Raw genomic sequence first — 17,826 nt, forward strand, 5'->3', positions numbered from 1 at the left:
TCCCTTCGCGATTGAAGATACGAAAGGAGCAACGCTCGTCGATCTACCGCGGGACTTTCCCCGGAACGGACGAATATTGTTAATCGTAGGTGGGCCCAGACGAACGGGACAGACTGTCCCAGGAGCGCTCGGATGGCTTCCTATATGCAGGCGGCCTGTTCACTTGCCGTAAAGCGAAGTGGTAACTTAATATTACAGCTGAATATAAGTACGGTAATCCCACACCCGAGTCCAAAGTAAGTCTACACCTTGTATCCTCCCCTCCCCCTCTCTCACGCCCTCAGATATCGCATTAAAATACAATAAAATATATAGTTTCCCGAAATAGATTAATTATTCTTACCTTAATTCTTTATTAACTTCTCCAATCAACCTCTTAGAAAACCGAAGTTTATTAGAACGAGGATCGAAATCGGATCTGATAACCGTCAAATCGACCACTCTCACACGAAATCACGCATCAAAATTTTATTTTAATAACAATAATATACTTATTTTCTTAGCGATAATTAATAATATAGAAAATTGTAAATAAATTTCGGACTTCTTTTCAGTATATTTTAAGCTTTTACTTTAACTCGAATATCTATATGCTTGCACAGAAAGAAATTTTTTTAAAATGTGGTAACTGTTCATTACACGATCACATTCGTATAACGAATTGCGATAATATCGTGATAAATCCTTGCCTTTTGTTACAGACAAAGCGAGTTGTTACGTTTATCCTTTTGTAGTCTTCGAGTGATTTTTAACGAAATGCGAGACAGGTGTTTTCAAAGTACGGCCTTGGCGTTAAGGTCAGCTACGTTATCATCTATGCATTTCTTTGTTATATGTTGTTTGTAACATTTTAAAACGCAGATTTCTTTTAGACTTTTAAACGCGTTATGTATATTTCATATGCTGATTAAAGTCCCTTCTCATTTATTTCAATATCTATTGATATTACATTGATAAATTATTACCGAATTATTTATTGTATTTAGAAAGTTATCAGACGATATTAACTAATTATAAGATTTGTTAATATTTTTTTTATCCATAAAACGATATAGCAATTAAAGTATCCGAAGTAGTGTTGCTCCTCAAAATTTTCAACTTTTTCCCGAATGACTTCGAAAATTATCTAAGGAGAGAATGAGCGCTACTATTACGTATTTTCTATTCACAGTTTTTTAACTCGTTGCTGACGACGGGTGTAAATAAAAAGGACTCCGAGAAAATACAACACATCCCGCATAATTCATAATTATAATCGAGGCAAGCGCCTCACTTCCGGGGGACACGCAGCACAGCTGGAAATGGGCCAGTGGATCGCATTGGGGCAGATGCTCGCGTAAAACGCACATTTTCCAACAACGCGCAGGTGTTGCCTGGCATATTGAAAAGGCATATTGACCCTTAAGGCTGTGAAGCGAATCCGAGTGATGTTCGTACGTGTTTGAACGTCACTGTTATTCTCTCTCTGCCGTATAAAATGTTAAAATATTAAAACGGAAGAGAACACAGGAATTCGAGGTAACAGGAAGGGTGTGATTTGAAATTTTTGCGGGAAGATATATATCCTATGAGAAATAAAAATTTTTTAAATCATTCACATATCTCACTCAATATATCACCGTAAAATCGATCTTGTGTTATAACAAAAAAAAACTCAAGATTTATGTATATGAAATAAATTAAAAAATATGTATTATATCAGTTTTTATATAAAGATCTAAACCTCGCGGTTGAGATACGGCTCTGAAATTCTGTCGTTCTCAATTTCGGTTGTAATTTGTAATAACTTGAAAAATTGTTTACAAATTATTTCCAAACTGTATTTCTCTTATAAATAAAAATGTCGAGCTCTGGTAATATCTTGTATTCAGTAAGCGATTTCTCAATCTTAATTTATATGAAAAGCATATCGGAAGGCTCAAAAAAAAGGACGACAAGCGGAAATATGTTACCTATCTTGAAACTGTTTTTCAAAATTGTCTAGTATAGTATACAAAATTAGTTATCGAGTACTTACGAGTTGATTGCGTTGGTGATCGATAAGCAGGTATCGAGCGCTGATCACGTACTAGTCTATCGTCCACGGAGACGCGACACGTTACCGTTTGTTTACGTCAAGTCTCTCAGGCGTATCTCGTTTCTGAACCAGATCCGGCCGACCGCAGGCCCCGGCGTCGTTTTTCCGTTTTCTTCTCTTACGTTACACGCGCGTACCGTGTCAACGCCGACGCGGAATAAGCGAAAAACAAAGGCAGAAGCGGAAAGAAGAAATCGGGAGCGCGATATAATGCCGAAGAACGGAGGAATGTCGAGGAAAGAAACGGAATGGAGTTACGCTTTGTCTGAAGGTTTCCTCGAGATATTTATGCAAAATCGAAAAATGTAATATGTAATTTAATCCCGCTGACGGTTTTTAATCTCGCGGACGTATCGGAAGGCAGCGCGAGAAAAATAAAGAACAACACGTAACGTAAACAAGGACGTGATAAAAAATCTAAGGTGTCGCGAGTTGAATAAATCGGGACTGAATAAAGCGAGCGATGATGTAGTGCGATCTAATCTAACGATGGAACGTGCGAATATTGATTTTAAGATATCCGTGAGTCAATAAGATTGCACAGTTGACCTAAAGAAGATACAGTACAGACGCACACATGTAGGTTAGAATTAATATAGAAATAACACGGAATTGTAGCGTATTGTTGTTACGAGTCTACTGTAAAAATATCGTAGAAATATTATATAAAATAAAAATTACGATTGCATAGGGAGGAAAAGGGAACCAACGCGGCATGGGACACCGACATCGTGCGTTGCGTTTGATTCGCGACGCCGCGCGCCTTGCATCGAAATCCCCGGAGCCGCCCCCTGTACGAACATCGGATCGCCCCCGTTCGGCAGTGCCGAGTCATTCTGTTCGGAACACTCCTATGGCGTGAATTACTATTCCACGATCTCCCAACAAATGGGCTATAATCCTTGATCCTTCGAACTACACATTCACACATGTACACACACATATACACACAGACGTACACACGATGTGGATCGATAATATGCTCCGACTTCCCAGTTTCGTTTTAACTATCCTCGTTAACTATCATGTTATCATCATATCATGTTATGGATATGTATTTGCCCAAATCGGAAATAGAAAACAAGGTTATCTCCTTCTGTCACTTTTTGACGTTTAAATAAATACATATCTCTAAACTGATTCTCTCGAAGAAAAAAATCTATCAGAGTTTAGTTGGGAAGGTATCTATTTTTTTTTCTTTGTTTACAGAAAGATTTTGTCGAGAAGAGATCGGCTGCGGACACGGACGAAAGTATTTGTGTGTTGAAAGAAAGTATGGTAGAGACGCACTTTCGCGAGCGTCTAGGATGCGTCACGCAGATTCCGCGCGTTGCATACGCATTTTTCTCTCATGCACGCAACTGTCACCGCGCTGTCTGAGTCATACTGATCCTGTGCCGAGCGGAAAAGTTCGTCGCTGTTTGCACGTAATCGATCTGCACGCGTCCCTTACGTAATCCTATTATAACGCCTATAACTCAACGCCGTAGGGTTCAAGAGAGCACGATTGCGCAAATTCTCGAAATCGATCGTCCTTCCGCAATCGAAGGGTTATCCCATAAACGGCAACGCATACAAATTCTTGCATCCGATCGCTGTAGATTCTTATAACGGGATGCGAACCATAATTTTTAAATTGTTGCGCTATGAACATTTTAAATATTTAATTTTGAAATTATTGAGTCTTAATATTATTTTGTAAATACTACCGATATTTATATCAGCTATTTATTTTGATTTTTTTTCTAATTATAAAGTATCGTCGAAACGAACAAAAGAAGCGATCAACCTTGATTTAAAAAATTCACCGATTTAAATATTTTTATACGAAAGCTCCCTTTAGTTCCTCTATGTTTAATGCCTCAGCCATTGAATTTTTCACAATAGGGATAACAACGATCATTTTTGTTTCAATTAAAAAAAAAGGAAGCAGATCGAGACGTCTCAGCGCGAAAGCATGCAAAAACCAGCGTTGATCGTCCTCATTGAAAGTGACGCGCATTTCGCAACGCGAACGACATACGCGGGCTGATTCACCCTGCCGCTCCATTCATTCTTACACCCTTACTACACCTCGTGGCGGGAAAGCGCGCAGCCGCGTTGGCGGCGGATACTTTGTTCTCCAAATTGTTTCGTCGCACTTCCGACGAGCCTTCGTTCCAAGTTCACTCTAATCACGAAGACCTGACTGGACAGAAACGCATTAAGGTAGCTGCACGTCAGACGTCGAAAGCTCAGTTTTGCATGAGAGAAGCGCTCCCAAAATATATTATCTAACAATTATATATAGTATCTAGCGTGAAATAATTAGAAATAAATGAGAAAGATAATTTTTTTGATTATTTCAAGATTACATGTAAAATGGACAAATTTTAATAATTTTAATAATGATCTATATTGTTTCGCACAGATCAAAGCGGTGATCGTCAACGTTAATTGACGATTAATATGAATTGAACTAACTTGAATAAATAATAAAACAAAATAAAGAGCAATTTGCATTTTGCTTCGACATTTAATTCGAGATTTCTCGATCGTCAAATAACAATTAATGTCAAAAACTAAAAATTACGTGCGAGAATCAATAAAACTATAAAAAGAATGATGCAGAGGCATTTAATAAAAAAGGCGTCCTTAATTTTTCAAGCGCTTTCTGGACTCTTGTCAGATTTTTCACACACTTTTCGATTACATCGTCGATTACATCGACACACGTCCGATTAAAGAATCACGCGTGATAAAATTTCTACTCCATCTGAGAAGCACACGCTAGAATTCTTGGAAAAGCGAAGAATAATTGAATATGAAATATCGAATTCGGTGACGCATCCGTCGAGGATGATCCCGGGAACGCGACGAGTTTTGCTGCGTAGAAGCGCACGTTTTCCCGTGTCTCGCGCGCGTGACGGCGGATTCGTCGCGGAATTACACAACGGTTTCCACTGCCTGGGAGGGGGTGAAAACTCGGTTAACCGGAAGTGGCGCATCGCCGCCGGGCGAGGAAGAGACACGCGGCGACGCGACGTGACGCGACGCGACGCGACGCGACACAATGCTAACGTGACAACGCGCGTACCTCGGACACGACTGATCGAGTGACCGAGGGGGTAGCATCGCGAGGGGTATACCCCTCCCCGTCACGCGCGGGAACACGCGCGCTGACGCTTATGTATAGAATTACGCGTGTGTCCGGACACGGTGTGCGTATACTACTGTCGTACACCCGGAGGCTCGTCCCCCCATTTCGTTTCGTGAACACGAGGCGGTTCGAGGGAAGAGACGAGTGCGCTGGCGACGGAGAGCGTGGACTCTCCGTTCCCCCCTCTTCACCCCCTCCCCCATCATTCTCTCCCTCCGTCGCACGACTTTCTTTCGGCCCCTCTCTCGCCCTCTCTCTCTCTCTCCATCCTTCTGCTCCCCTAGCAAGAGCGTCCCGCTCGTCCCCCTCCAACCCTCTTCGGCACGCTCTCGCGTGCGTGAATCATGCATATCGATTTTCTTTCGTTGGAGTAAGCGAGGGCCGTTCGGTAGTCGCTCACGTATGCTCGTATCCCGCTACCCTTTCCCGTCTCTCTCTCTCTCTCCCTCTCTCTCTTTTTGCCCCTTTCCTCTCTTCCCACCCCCTTTTCTTTCTGACGGAGAGCCCGGGGGCCGTGTCGCGCCACGGGTGAACCCCCCTTCTGAAAACGCATACGCGCGCAGTACCTGATTCTTTTCGCACAATGGCCCGTATTCTCGCTTTTCTTTTGCCCCCTTGCTCCCTCACTCTCTCTCTCTTTCTTTCTTCTCTTTTGCTACCCTCGTCCTTTTCTCCGCGTACCCCTCCTCGTTACGTCGCATGAAGCCCTCGACGCTTATTTCCCCCCCCCCCCCTCTTGTACCTCCGACGCTTCATCACTTCTTCAACCCCCCTGCGACGCTATTTTACGCTCCAGTAAAATGTCCCCGAGACAGAGCGCGCACAGAAATTTGGAAATGCAAATCTTTGGGATTAATTTTAATCTGCGTAGTTTTACATCGATATACTTAATTTGTTTTATTGCTCTGATAAAAATAAAAGAATAATTTTCCTTTCGCAAGGAAAAATTAATTGAATAAGTGATTTTTTCCCCTCTCATAGTTGGGAAAATCATTTTCCCAGAGTTACAGTTTTATCATTACGATATTTTTCATGGCAAATTTATTAATGGGAAATACTCTTCGCGAGACGATTTCCATTTCCGCGTGTTGAAAATACATGCTGGCTCATCAAGTTCTTGTTAAGAGAGAAGCGGTACAGGCGGGGGTTGCCCATGGCGGAACCACTGATCCCCCTCTCCCCCTCTCCAGTCTTTCTTTTCCGAGCATCCCTTTCTGCCTTCCTCGTCTTCGTGGCGGCAGTCCCCTCCGCCCCTCTGCGCGTTCTACAAGCCGAGCACGGTAATAAACTTCTTTTGTTTTCGAACACCCTCGTCCCATTCTTTGCTTTTGCTTCTTAGTCGACGACAAAGCGAGGGCCCGCGCGTGCCCGACGAGCGAACAATCGCACGCTCGTTTGAATCGGCGGGCAGCTCTGCGCTCAACCAAGCTCGAAACCAGAAACATTCGCTTTAGCTCCGACTTACCCTAGCACAGATGGACTAAAAGCTAATGATTGCTCCAATTTGAGCCAAAGAAATTTAGGAATTCGGTGCAACAGTTGTATTATATGTGTATATTTTCTTAAAAACTCGAGAAGATTAATTAAATTTTAATTTTCGCATCTCTTTGCAGGAATAACTTTTAATACCAGTATTTATACATTAATTTCATCGCTGACTTTTTTAAAACAAACTTTCCTAATTTTTCTGTAAAACGCAATTTTGTTGTATAATACATACACGTAATCAATATAAAAATACAATAGTCTTTGATAAAGAAATTATGTTAAAATCAATTATCATCGGCAGTTTTACGCATACCCAATTATCGAGGGTGTATTTATCTACAAAAATAGACGTCGCATACTTCTGGCGTACGGGGATGCGTTCAGGAGAAACCAGGAACTACCCATGTTATAAATAGTTCCTTTAATAAGTAAACGTGATAAGTGTATGGCGTTTTAACATGAAATAGAAATAACTTTTTATACAGACGTACGATAGAGTAATGTACAACAATTTTATACAATTGCGTTTCGCATTTTTAACGAAGGGCGTAGAGTCCTCATAAATTCCATAGAAGTATCCGAAGGGCGCCATCGAGACTACCGTTAGTAATTTTTCTTTTCTTGCTAATAAATAAATAGGTACTGTTCAATCGGATGGCACAAAATAAACTTCAGTATATAGTCCCCAACATAAATATATAATTAAGTATAACGTCGGCGGTAAATTATACGTCTAAACTGATCTCCTTCGCGTCACTTCGCGCATCGTCCTAGAACTTAAGTAAATTATCATGTGTGTATACGGTGCCCCTTTTACGTCTACGTAGCACGTTGCAGTTTCGGAGGATAGTTGTAAAAAGGATAATTAACTAACTAGCCGGTGTAGCACTTAAAATGCAAGTGGAATGTTACCATGGACCTTATTGCATTCTCCTACGAGGTAATCACAAGAAATTCGTGAGTTTCTTTTTTATGTTACCCTACATTAATTACGACGAGAGTAGCAGCCCGAGCTGTAGACTCGGTTACGCAATTGAAATCGCATATATGTATATGTATATATATATATATATATATACATATCGTACTTTTTGGCCACTAGATCACTTAGAATAGTTGCACACGTCTGGAAAAGTTCGGCACTGCCCTGCCTCCCTAACCGCGCGCAGTCAGTTATTCGTTGAGTGTAATTTATTTTTCGAGGAAATAGAAAAATCTTATTGCATTCAACAGGAATATAATAGAGAAAAGTCTTATCATTATTGTACACATTATGTAAGAAACGACCTACCTACAAGTGACCTAACGAGATAATAGAAAGAAGCTAAGTTGTAAATAAGCAAGCTCAAGCTTGCTTTGAATATCTTACTTTTTTAGTATTCCAATGTATAATTTCTATATATATGTATAATTTATATTTTTCTAAAATCTAGAGAGTACCTTATCTTTTATTCACAAGACAATTTTTACTTATTTCTTACGTTGCAAATCTCCTTTCAAAAAGCTTCAATATTTTTGAGATATTTTTGTCCATTGGGAATACTCCAAAAAGTTTTCGGCGTCGATTAACTAATGAAGAAAACAGGAACTTTTCCGACGTGCGCATCGTTGAACGTATATAAATCGTCAAAATATGAAAGCGTATGACTTTCGTTTTGTTCCCTGTCGAAAGCTATAGGCGCGACGGGTGTCCAATGCAATGGCATATATATGCATACTGCAGCTCAGAGAACTGTTTGAAGAGGCTAAAACATCCAATATCTTAATAAGCGTAATGATTGTGACGATTCCTTAGCCTATTGAGCTCCGCATTCAGCACTTTGTGTTTTATCTCAGAAAAATAGTGAAATGATGAAGAGTCTGAACACTGTCATAATCTACTAAACTCACACACTTATTAAGTACACCTTATAATTAATATACATTAATTGCTACCATTTTTAAAACAAAAGAGTAAAAATGAAGTCTTCCTACAAAAATAATCAAGATTTCGAATTACAAGCAGATATTTTATCAAATTTTCAAATACATTTCTCTGTAGAGAAAATACAAGAGTGAAGTAGAATAAGAGTTCAATGGGTTAAGAGCACAGATATCCTAAATATGTTTCTTTTCCGTTGGACACTTTGCACGAGTATTTTTTTTTTAATATCGTGAATCTCTAAGCTACTCAAAGAGAAGAGAGATGCACTTTATTGAAAATTGCTAATGAAGTCGAAATTTCTAATCCCGTGGATCTCTTTCGACCGCACGAGTCGCTCTCACACCATTGCATTCGGACATCAGTCCGCCCTATTCTTCCATCAGGACTTCGCTTTACTCTTACTCCTCACCCGCGGCGAGACCGAATAGAGTTTCCTGAAAACTGTCACTAGATTGTTCTGCGGGAATAAAGTCTCGACGATACCTTCCAGCAGCACGTACAACAGCCTTCTGTTTAGTACGGGCCGCTGAAACAGCTCGAACACTCTTAGCAAACCGCGCCTCGTCGTCTCGCTGCCTATGATATGTTTCAATTCATCCGAGAGACACGAAAGCAAAGCTATCTTAGCTGCCACTCGCGTTCTGTTCTTCATCTCCGTGTCTCGCGGCGGTTTACTCTCGGCCTTCACGCCGTTCGGCCAGAAGCTATTCCTGTAAAATTGTTATTAATTCACGTTAATAATGTCCCCACTTAATAATTTCCCTCTATATATTCCCAGATTTACTTTTAAATGTTGAGTGAAAATTAAATAATTATAATCACCGTAAAGAACAATTAAAATGATAAAATATACATAGAGATCATTTTATATGGAAATATCAATGTTCTTTGATGTTCTTGATAAATTGATGTTCTTTGATGAATTGGCAGTTTTATATGGAAATTATATTAATGAGATACATCAACTATCCCACTTACTTGAATAAGCGCAAATATCCCGCGACTTTTGACGGGCTGGTCATGAACGACACGTACTCCACTATCCTTCTATTCACTATGTCCCCGAACATCGTGCGAATGATTTGGCGCAGTAGCGTTATGATCCGCCGTCTCAGCCACTGATTTCGCACTTTTAAATCGAAGATCTCGTCCATTAACAGGAGCATAATTCGCAACGGGATATTGTCATCGGTCTGTGGAAAATACGAATCGAACGAGTCGATCAGTTGTATCGATATCCTAGAGATGTAATGCGAATGTGTAAAATAGAGAAATACCTCTGTATCGAGACCGGCGCTAACTTTGGTATTCTCATAAAATATACTGGTCTTTTTAGGATTGCCGAAAAATTTGCTCAGATTGTCCATTACGCCGTCCACCGTACTCAGCATGTTGTCCGGCATTGTTTTAACCGCCTGCGTGACGCTTTTCATAGACGTCTTCAAGGGATTCATTAAGGTATCTATCTGTATAAAGCAAATTTATTTACAATTAGTTTTTTTCTAATTATGTATTCGAAATCGTTATAAGGATTAGTATATATAATTTCCCATCTCCTAATTTCAGAATTAATTTTTCGCTTTTAAACAAAAATTAAGCAGACTAAATAAATAGACTATTCATATTTACCGTTCTCGAGATTTGCCCGCCAGTGACACCTTTATCGTAATCCCCTTGCTCCAAGAAGGCCAACAAGAGATTCTGCAATCCCATGTGCCCATCCATGATCGCGGGTTTCGTCAGTTGGCACAACCATGCGTTCAACATCAACATTCGTCTCTCCAACACCGTGCGCTCCATATTGTGGAAGGCCTTCTTCGCGGGGAAAGGTATTTTCGCCAGATCGTAATACTTTTCCTTGATCTTCTGATGCAAATCGTAGAAGTCGGAGTACCGTCTGTAGATATGCCACTTCTCCTTGTAGCCCGAATCGTAATTCTTCGTGATCGCCACCGCGTATATGCCGTACGTTTTTCCGCGATCGCTGACGATACCGGTCTCTATGATCGTGGCGGTGATCTCGAATCGGCCCTGCTGCAGCTTCTTGATCGCATTCTGATCGTAGTTGTTCTCATCCAGCTTGACGAATTGCTCCGCGTTGGTCTCCACGTAAAACGAAACGTCCTTCTTCTCACCGATTTGGTCGATCTCCGCGGTAAAACCCGTACGCGTGTTTCTCACGCCTCTAAGACTGCCCGTGTCCGCATCAACTTCATCGGATGCCCTACCTTCGTTCGCCTCTCCTATGCTCGTCAAGCTCGTCGAAGAATTCGATTTTTTAGTGCCCTCCTTTGCGGCTGCGAGCTTCGCGTCGTCGGCTTTGTACGTCTCGGACAATTCCTCCAAAGTGTCCAATTCGAGATTCGTGCTGGACAAGCTTATGCTGTCCAAGGATTTTGCGTCGTCCTCGGACACCGGATCCTTCAGAAGATCCAGCTCCGCGAGCAGTTTCACGTAAGCCAACGATCTCTTGAAACCCGGCAGAAATCTGTCTTCATTCTGCAGTTTCTCGTAGCAACAATTTCGCAGCTCGTCGAACCACGTTTCCTTGACCAACTCCGTCTTCATTCTCGTGAGCAAGCCCTTCACCAAAGTATCATCCAATTGCAGCTTGGGCGACGCCTTGTCGCTGAGGTACTGCTGATAGATCTTTGTGGCTGCCTCCTTCAGATTATCCAGATCCGCGTTCTTACGTTTAGCGCCGATCGCACCTGCGTTAGATTGGGCATGGATCTTCTGTAACTCGATGTCCGATATCTGTTGCTCGGCCGAGACCCTCCATCCATAGATATTCAGGTAAAAGAACAGGTACGCTTCTGCATTTATGGAGGTCATGTAATCGATGAAGTAACTGAGAGCGATATTGTTCTTCAGCAACTCATCTAATGGTAAATTAACTAGCTTTTGGCCCGGTATGAGCAATCTGTTCCACTCCGGTTGAGCGCCGATACCGTCCGTTTCCGTTTCCAAGCCCTCCTGCATACCGATGATCCTCGTCTCCAGGATTTTCTTCACGTAAACCAGACTGTTCAGCTGCTGCTTCACCGACAGATCGTCATCTCCGCCCGAATCCTTTGAGCGCAGGTGCGCTATTTCTTTACAGACTATACTTTTCGTCGCCATTAATTCGTCTAAATTGTCCGTTATTCTAATTACTGTTAAAAAGATATCACTTGGTAAACCACCATCCTTAGTACACTAAAATAAAAAAGTCGGAATATTATAATTCGGATAGAAGTATTAGTGCTATGTACAATACGTGATAAAATGTCGAAATGAATAAGAACATGAATAGATTTTTTAAAATAAATTTGAAAATGAGTTTGTAAGTAAATCAGCTTTCATTTAACTTATTAAGGAACAAAGTTCTCAAATTTATATTTACAAAGTTTATCATTAAAATCGTCATTGTACTAACCAGCCATATACACGCCTGATTAATGTAATCAGGATCGGAGAATAGATCCAATAATGGCCTGATTATAACATTCACTAACAATTCCCTTAAGACAAATCTCACAGTTAAACAATCGAAGTCCGCCTTGGGTAGCACCAGGTACAACAGAATTTCGGATATTTCGCCCAGGAATTCCAATTCCTGGGTGTCGTTCGTGCATACCAAATCTCTGCATATCAGATTATTTTCCATCTGCACCTCGAGATCGAAAAATATCTTTTCCAGCGATTCGTCCTCCTTCTCATCGCCAGACGATTCGATTGGCTCGGTAAGCGATGATAGGTTGGGTGTATAAAATTTCGACTGCGAGTACCAAGACACGTCGGTCTCACTCTTATTTCGCCGATGAGTGGGAGTCTTCTTCGGAGTCCCGCCCGACGTGCTTGAGCTGGCACTGCCTTTCTGGATCCTGTTCGATCGTAATTGCTTCATCCTCGCGCTTGCTTGTCGATACAACCTGACGTGCGAGGCCGCATCATCGACGAGTCGTGTAGTCAAGTAGGGTATCCAATCGACACTCTTGACCCTGTTTTGTACAACGATATTAGACAATAGAATTTTAATCAATAGAAAGATAGGTAATCCCTTTTTAAGTTTTTAATAAATATTATTTAAGAATTTAGAATTTTAACAAAATGTACTGAGATATTTTATATAATTATTATTGTTGAAGAGCTAAAGAAAGTTAGCATATAAAATATTCGAATTCCAATTAAGTAAATATTAATGGAACAGTTTTTACATACCGATTTGCTAAATTGATGGCGATTTTTTGGGCAGTATCTCGAACGGAATAGATAAATTCCTCATCGTCCGTAACAATGCTGTACCAGGGTTCCACGTAATCTCTGATCAAGAAATCCAAAATTTCCTAAAAGTACATTACAACAAATACATTAAGCTCAATAATCGACAGACAATTCGATATTTTTCTATAAATGTTGTATAATATAAAAATTTCTATAAATATGTACTTGCAGGGATTCGTCAATGATACGGCTACCAGTTATTCTTCTATCTAACGTAAATGTCATCCTCTCCCTAGACACATCTAGTATATACTGCAAACATAACACGTGGAATATAAAGTGACAAGTCGCGAATTAACGGCGGATAATTTCGAAATTTTCCGGAAACTTACCTGCCGGAACTTTTCAGTCTTCTTAGATAAATCTTCCCTTTCAGACTTAATCACATTGTCGAGATTCGGTGAGTACGTTTTATATATACAAATCAATGTTCTGCAACAGAATATTTACTTTAATTATTTTTTAATGTATATATTTATTAAAATGATTCTTCACAATTTAATATTTGTTAGTATCTTGATGTTGTACATTTTATATATATTTTGCTTTTAATTGAACGTTCGTATCTTACCCTAAAATTAACGCAAGCAAGCAGATTAAAAGTTTTACAATTGTTCCTATGCCGAGGACGTAAGCAAGCAGGGTAGCGGCAGCTCCGAGAACGCCGTACAACGGGACGTTCATCTGCAAAAATAACGATCTATCATCAGAGACATTGAATTGATAATATATTCCAAAACTTGTACCGCGTTACTTATTTATGCTAAGTATGAACCATAATTATTTCTAGAGATAGGAGTTATCTCTAGAGATAATTGCGGTGTATACTTACCATAAGTCATGTGTAGATAATGCAAAACAAACACACTGTTAAAATTTTTCTGGCAGCAACGTATCAACTGTCTCCTCGCTCGTATGTTTATTAAAAATAGTAGAGTTTATCACTCGTATCGGGGGAATAGACAGAGAAATACAAAGGAAAAGACACGTATAGCTTAATGATAAGCCAGTAAAAACAGATTATCTCGAAATGAAATTCCGTTCTCAAGACTTTAATATTTTGTGTTTCGGAACAAAAGAACTGAAGCTCGGCTGATTAAAGAGAAATTAATAATGCAATACATTCGTCAATAAAAAGTTGCGAAATATATAATATAATATACAGGATGTCTCAGCCAGCCATTTAAAAACGAGGGAAATGATTTTTATCAAAAATCCCCAAAAATTTTGATAAGTAAATTAGATACGCTCTATCGAATGATGATATTTTTAACTTTCATTTTCGAACAGAAATAGACTACATATTTAGGGCAGAAGTCGATTTTTTTAAATAGAACATAGTATTTTTTTTGCAGATTTGGATTCGGAAATAGTCCCTTTTTGTTTGATAAAAACCACTTTCCTCATTTTTATATAATACTATATTAAATAGGTGGAGTAGTCTGGTAGTTAGTCCAAGACACCCTGTATACAAAAATATATTAAAATTAATTATACACAAAACAAAAAATTTTAACAATTAGTATTTTCTATGAAAAATTAGAAATTTCATGATACAAATATATTTAATTAATATACACAAAAATGACAGTGTAAATCACAACTTTATTATAACAAAAGCTACTTGCATCAACAATGACAATTGCAACATCTTAATTTAATTAACTGTCAGTTTGCTTAAGAAATAAGTTGTATTCACTGTTATAAATTTTTATTAGTAAATTATTTAACAAGATGTTATTTCCCTTTTTAAAGGAGAAATATTTTAATTAATTTAATCTTTTTAATCTATGCTTTTCTACTTGAACAAACATTACTCATACTTTGACTAATGACAATTAACAATTTGTGATGAGTAATGTTTGCTGCATCTCACAAAGACAATGCTTACAAAGAAAAAGATAAAAAAAAAGTAAATCAATTGATATTTTCTAGTGAAGAGTTTTTACAAAATAAATAAATAAATCCCAAATGTTCTTAATACACTTATAATATTAGTAATATTTGTAAAAATTACTAAAGCATCAGTTTTGTGAAGCACAGTAAAAATAAGGAATAAAATTTGATTCTCTCACAAACAAATAAATCTGCAGATATCGCGAGGAAGCTTATCATGATAAGAAGTTGATTGAAATATAATGGTTAAATGATACATTACAAGTGTGCTCGAGATATAACACTCGAGATACAAGAATTAAAAAGGAATTAAAAAAATATCGCTCTCAAGATAATATAAATCCTCAATCTCTCTCTCTCTCTCTCTTTCTCTCTCTTCGAGATACAACTGTTGCAGTCAGTAAAAATCAGTGCCAGTAAACATACACATAACAGAAGTATAAAACGGATGTTTTGTGTTAAGAACGAAGTGTTACGCAACATAGAATACACTTTTTTGCTGTTATGTTCTCTCATTTGAAAAATGAATCACCTTCACATCTGCCATTCGTTTCACCTCTACTCCTGCAAGTCTCTATTTTCTGTAAAGGCAAAGACGAATCTATTCGCTCTGGGGATGCTCTAAATTTCACCGATACTGACAATCGTTTCGTTCTGAGAACCGAAACGACTGACATTATCTCGCACACCCTCGCCCCCCGGCCGCTGTCCCGCATACAAAACAACACAAAACAACTGTTACACTACTGATATATATGTATCTCATGCACAGTAGGCGCGTGAATGCGAGCCGCGCGTCATGCATGCGTGCTCCTTGATGACGGGCGAAGCGCGGCCCGGACCGACGGTGTCTCGTGATCGTCGGGCAGACGACGGAGAGAAAAAGAGAGAGAGAGAGAGAGCGAGAAAAAGAGAGAACAGGCGGTGACGAGACACGCAGGTGTCCAGGGCGACGTGCGTCGTCGCGAGATCGGGATGGACCGGAGCCCTCCTTCTACGCACCTTTGGTGATTGCTCGACGGGCCGGCTGTCGTCGTCGCGCATTCGGCTACGCGCATAATTGCGTGTCTCGCGGCGACGTGCTGCTCTCACACACTCGGCGGGCTGGTCAGCTAAGCGGCGCTTTATTTACATTCTCGCGGACGATGCGGCTCGATGCGCTGAGCGACACGTCGGACGACACCATGATCTTCCGATCCCGCACGATTCTGCGTGGTCGGCGGCCGCGGCGACGTCCGACGGCGGTAGAGAGAAGTCTGAGAGCGGACACGCCCGCTTTTCAGGTGGTCGCGGCCACTCAGCGCCTCTATGTACAAATCGAACGTGCACGTTGAACTAAGTCCGGTTATTTCCAGTGGGTAACCACGGCGTATATTATTTGTTTCCATCGTTATCACAGAATATAATTGCGTTAATGATACATTATAAATGTCCACAAGTCTGCGAGATATCTGCAGGGAAATCCAGTGAATTTTTATTTTCTCCTCAAATCGTTGCTTTATTTATTTCTAAAACAGATAAGAGTCTACGGTCGAATTAATTTTTTTTTGCGACGATTTATGAAATTTACATACGAGATCATCAGCACTTTTAATTATTTTATCGATAAAGTAGCAATTTAATCGGAGAAATTGAAAGTGATCCTCGTAATTATTAGTGACCGCCGCTAGATGGACGCACCAGTTGTCCCGGTGCTGTTGCAGCTTAGGAAATTTATGTTTTAGCGCATTTTTTAAAATATTATATATTGATTATTGAATAAAGAGAAAAGAGACTCGAAGAAAGAGGAGGAAGGAAGAATGCAAGACAATAGACGTTAGGCACGTGATTTATTATATTAAATATATATATATATACTTATTAATATTTAATAAAACGTATCAATCTCAATTTCATTTTCATCCGTTATTTTATCCGACTACTCACATAATGATAACTAATTTAACTCCGTTACTCTAATTATAGCATTTAATTACTGCAGGTAATCAATTTCGCTTAATTAACGGGAGAAGCCGGATGTTGCGTGAAGCTTTAACGATTTCGATTATATATCTGCTCTTCCGGATTATATAGATATATATGCGTGGATCCAAAAACTCACCCCCATCGACAGCATGTTGATGCAGCATTACGAAGTCAGATCGATTCGAAACTTAACTTGCGACCTGTCGCAGTTTATCACACGCGAGAAGTTCGTATTCCCCGCGATTTAAACCGCGTATGCGTACATACGTACGCGGCTTCGGTGCGGTTCCGCGCGCGATTGCAAATTATCTTTCGGAATAGACTTCATCTGACTTTCAGATCGAATCGCGGTATTAAAAAATTCCGCGCGTGATGGGATACGCGATGGGATACGATAATGGTCGCCGTCTACGTCGATATTACACGAAAAATCCTTCTCTATCGCTCCTTTCCTCGAATTCAGAATGAAATTCGCCCCGAAAGATAGCTCGCGCGCCGCCTGATATAAGAGGTCAAATGGTCACCGCGATTTGATTAGCATTTCGCGAACACTTCGGCAAATAGACTCCGAATAAAATCATATAATCCGAAATTTGAATGTAAAATGAGAAACGCGAGAATTCGATTTAATAAATCCATAATCTTCGTATCAAGATATCAATAACGATTAACGAAGGTCCGTTATCGTTTATATAGCGAAGGTCGAACGCGCGTCAAAACACTCGCGTCGTCGATCGTATCGCGCGCGCGGCATCGGCGTGAAGTTGCCGCGCGTCACATTCGGCGATCGCTTCACAAGTCAGTTATTCACGGCATGGCCACGGGACGGATCGGCAGCGGCGACGAGCGAACGCGGAGTTGTGACGGTGAGTATATATGATCGCAGCAGCGTCGCGTTTTTGGCGCCTGCCGCAGTCGCGTGCCGTTTGAATTCGTTTGTGTATCAGCAGTCCATTAGTAAAATTCACGAGATTCGAGATACCTATGTCGCGCGAGCGTCGCGGTAAAACGCGACTGTCGCGCCGTTCCGTGACATCTGCGTCCCGCGTCCCGCGGACGTGCATTTTCCAT

General features: G+C 40.2%; 1 protein-coding gene across 2 annotated transcripts; it reads right to left on the bottom strand.

Annotated features, from left to right (window-relative positions):
- Positions 1 to 7,110: 7,110 nt before the first annotated feature.
- LOC105452135 (sorting nexin-13-like) lies at positions 7,111 to 16,024 on the bottom strand. Of its 2 annotated transcripts, XM_011692998.1 has the most exons (10): positions 15,793 to 16,023; positions 13,466 to 13,578; positions 13,227 to 13,326; positions 13,060 to 13,146; positions 12,832 to 12,956; positions 12,047 to 12,611; positions 10,258 to 11,826; positions 9,906 to 10,094; positions 9,607 to 9,821; positions 7,111 to 9,338 (listed from the first exon to the last, which is right to left on the bottom strand). In XM_011692998.1, exons 1-10 carry the CDS (start codon positions 15,832 to 15,834, stop codon positions 9,008 to 9,010), a joined length of 3,336 nt encoding a protein of 1,111 aa, XP_011691300.1. In that variant the 5' UTR covers positions 15,835 to 16,023; the 3' UTR covers positions 7,111 to 9,007. The 2 variants fall into 2 exon arrangements, with proteins under 2 accessions (XP_011691300.1, XP_011691301.1); XM_011692999.1 differs by lacking the exon at positions 13,466 to 13,578 and having other exon boundaries at positions 15,793 to 16,024.
- Between the last annotated feature and the right edge of the window lie 1,802 nt (positions 16,025 to 17,826).

This window comes from Wasmannia auropunctata, unplaced genomic scaffold, assembly GCF_000956235.1.
Source record: "Wasmannia auropunctata unplaced genomic scaffold, wasmannia.A_1.0 LD336037.1, whole genome shotgun sequence".
Taxonomy (NCBI): domain Eukaryota; kingdom Metazoa; phylum Arthropoda; class Insecta; order Hymenoptera; family Formicidae; genus Wasmannia; species Wasmannia auropunctata.

Bases quoted from the DNA above. Each gene is read 5' to 3' on its own strand.
- LOC105452135 (XM_011692998.1), bottom strand. From the start codon at position 15,834: ATGCGCGACGACGACAGCCGGCCCGTCGAGCAATCACCAAAG. The intron at 13,147-13,226 runs GTAAGTTTCCGG...TTATGTTTGCAG, and splicing joins AGACTGAAAAGTTCCGGCAG to TATATACTAGATGTGTCTAG. The intron at 9,822-9,905 runs GTATTTCTCTAT...TATTTTCCACAG, and splicing joins GCGCCGGTCTCGATACAGAG to ACCGATGACAATATCCCGTT.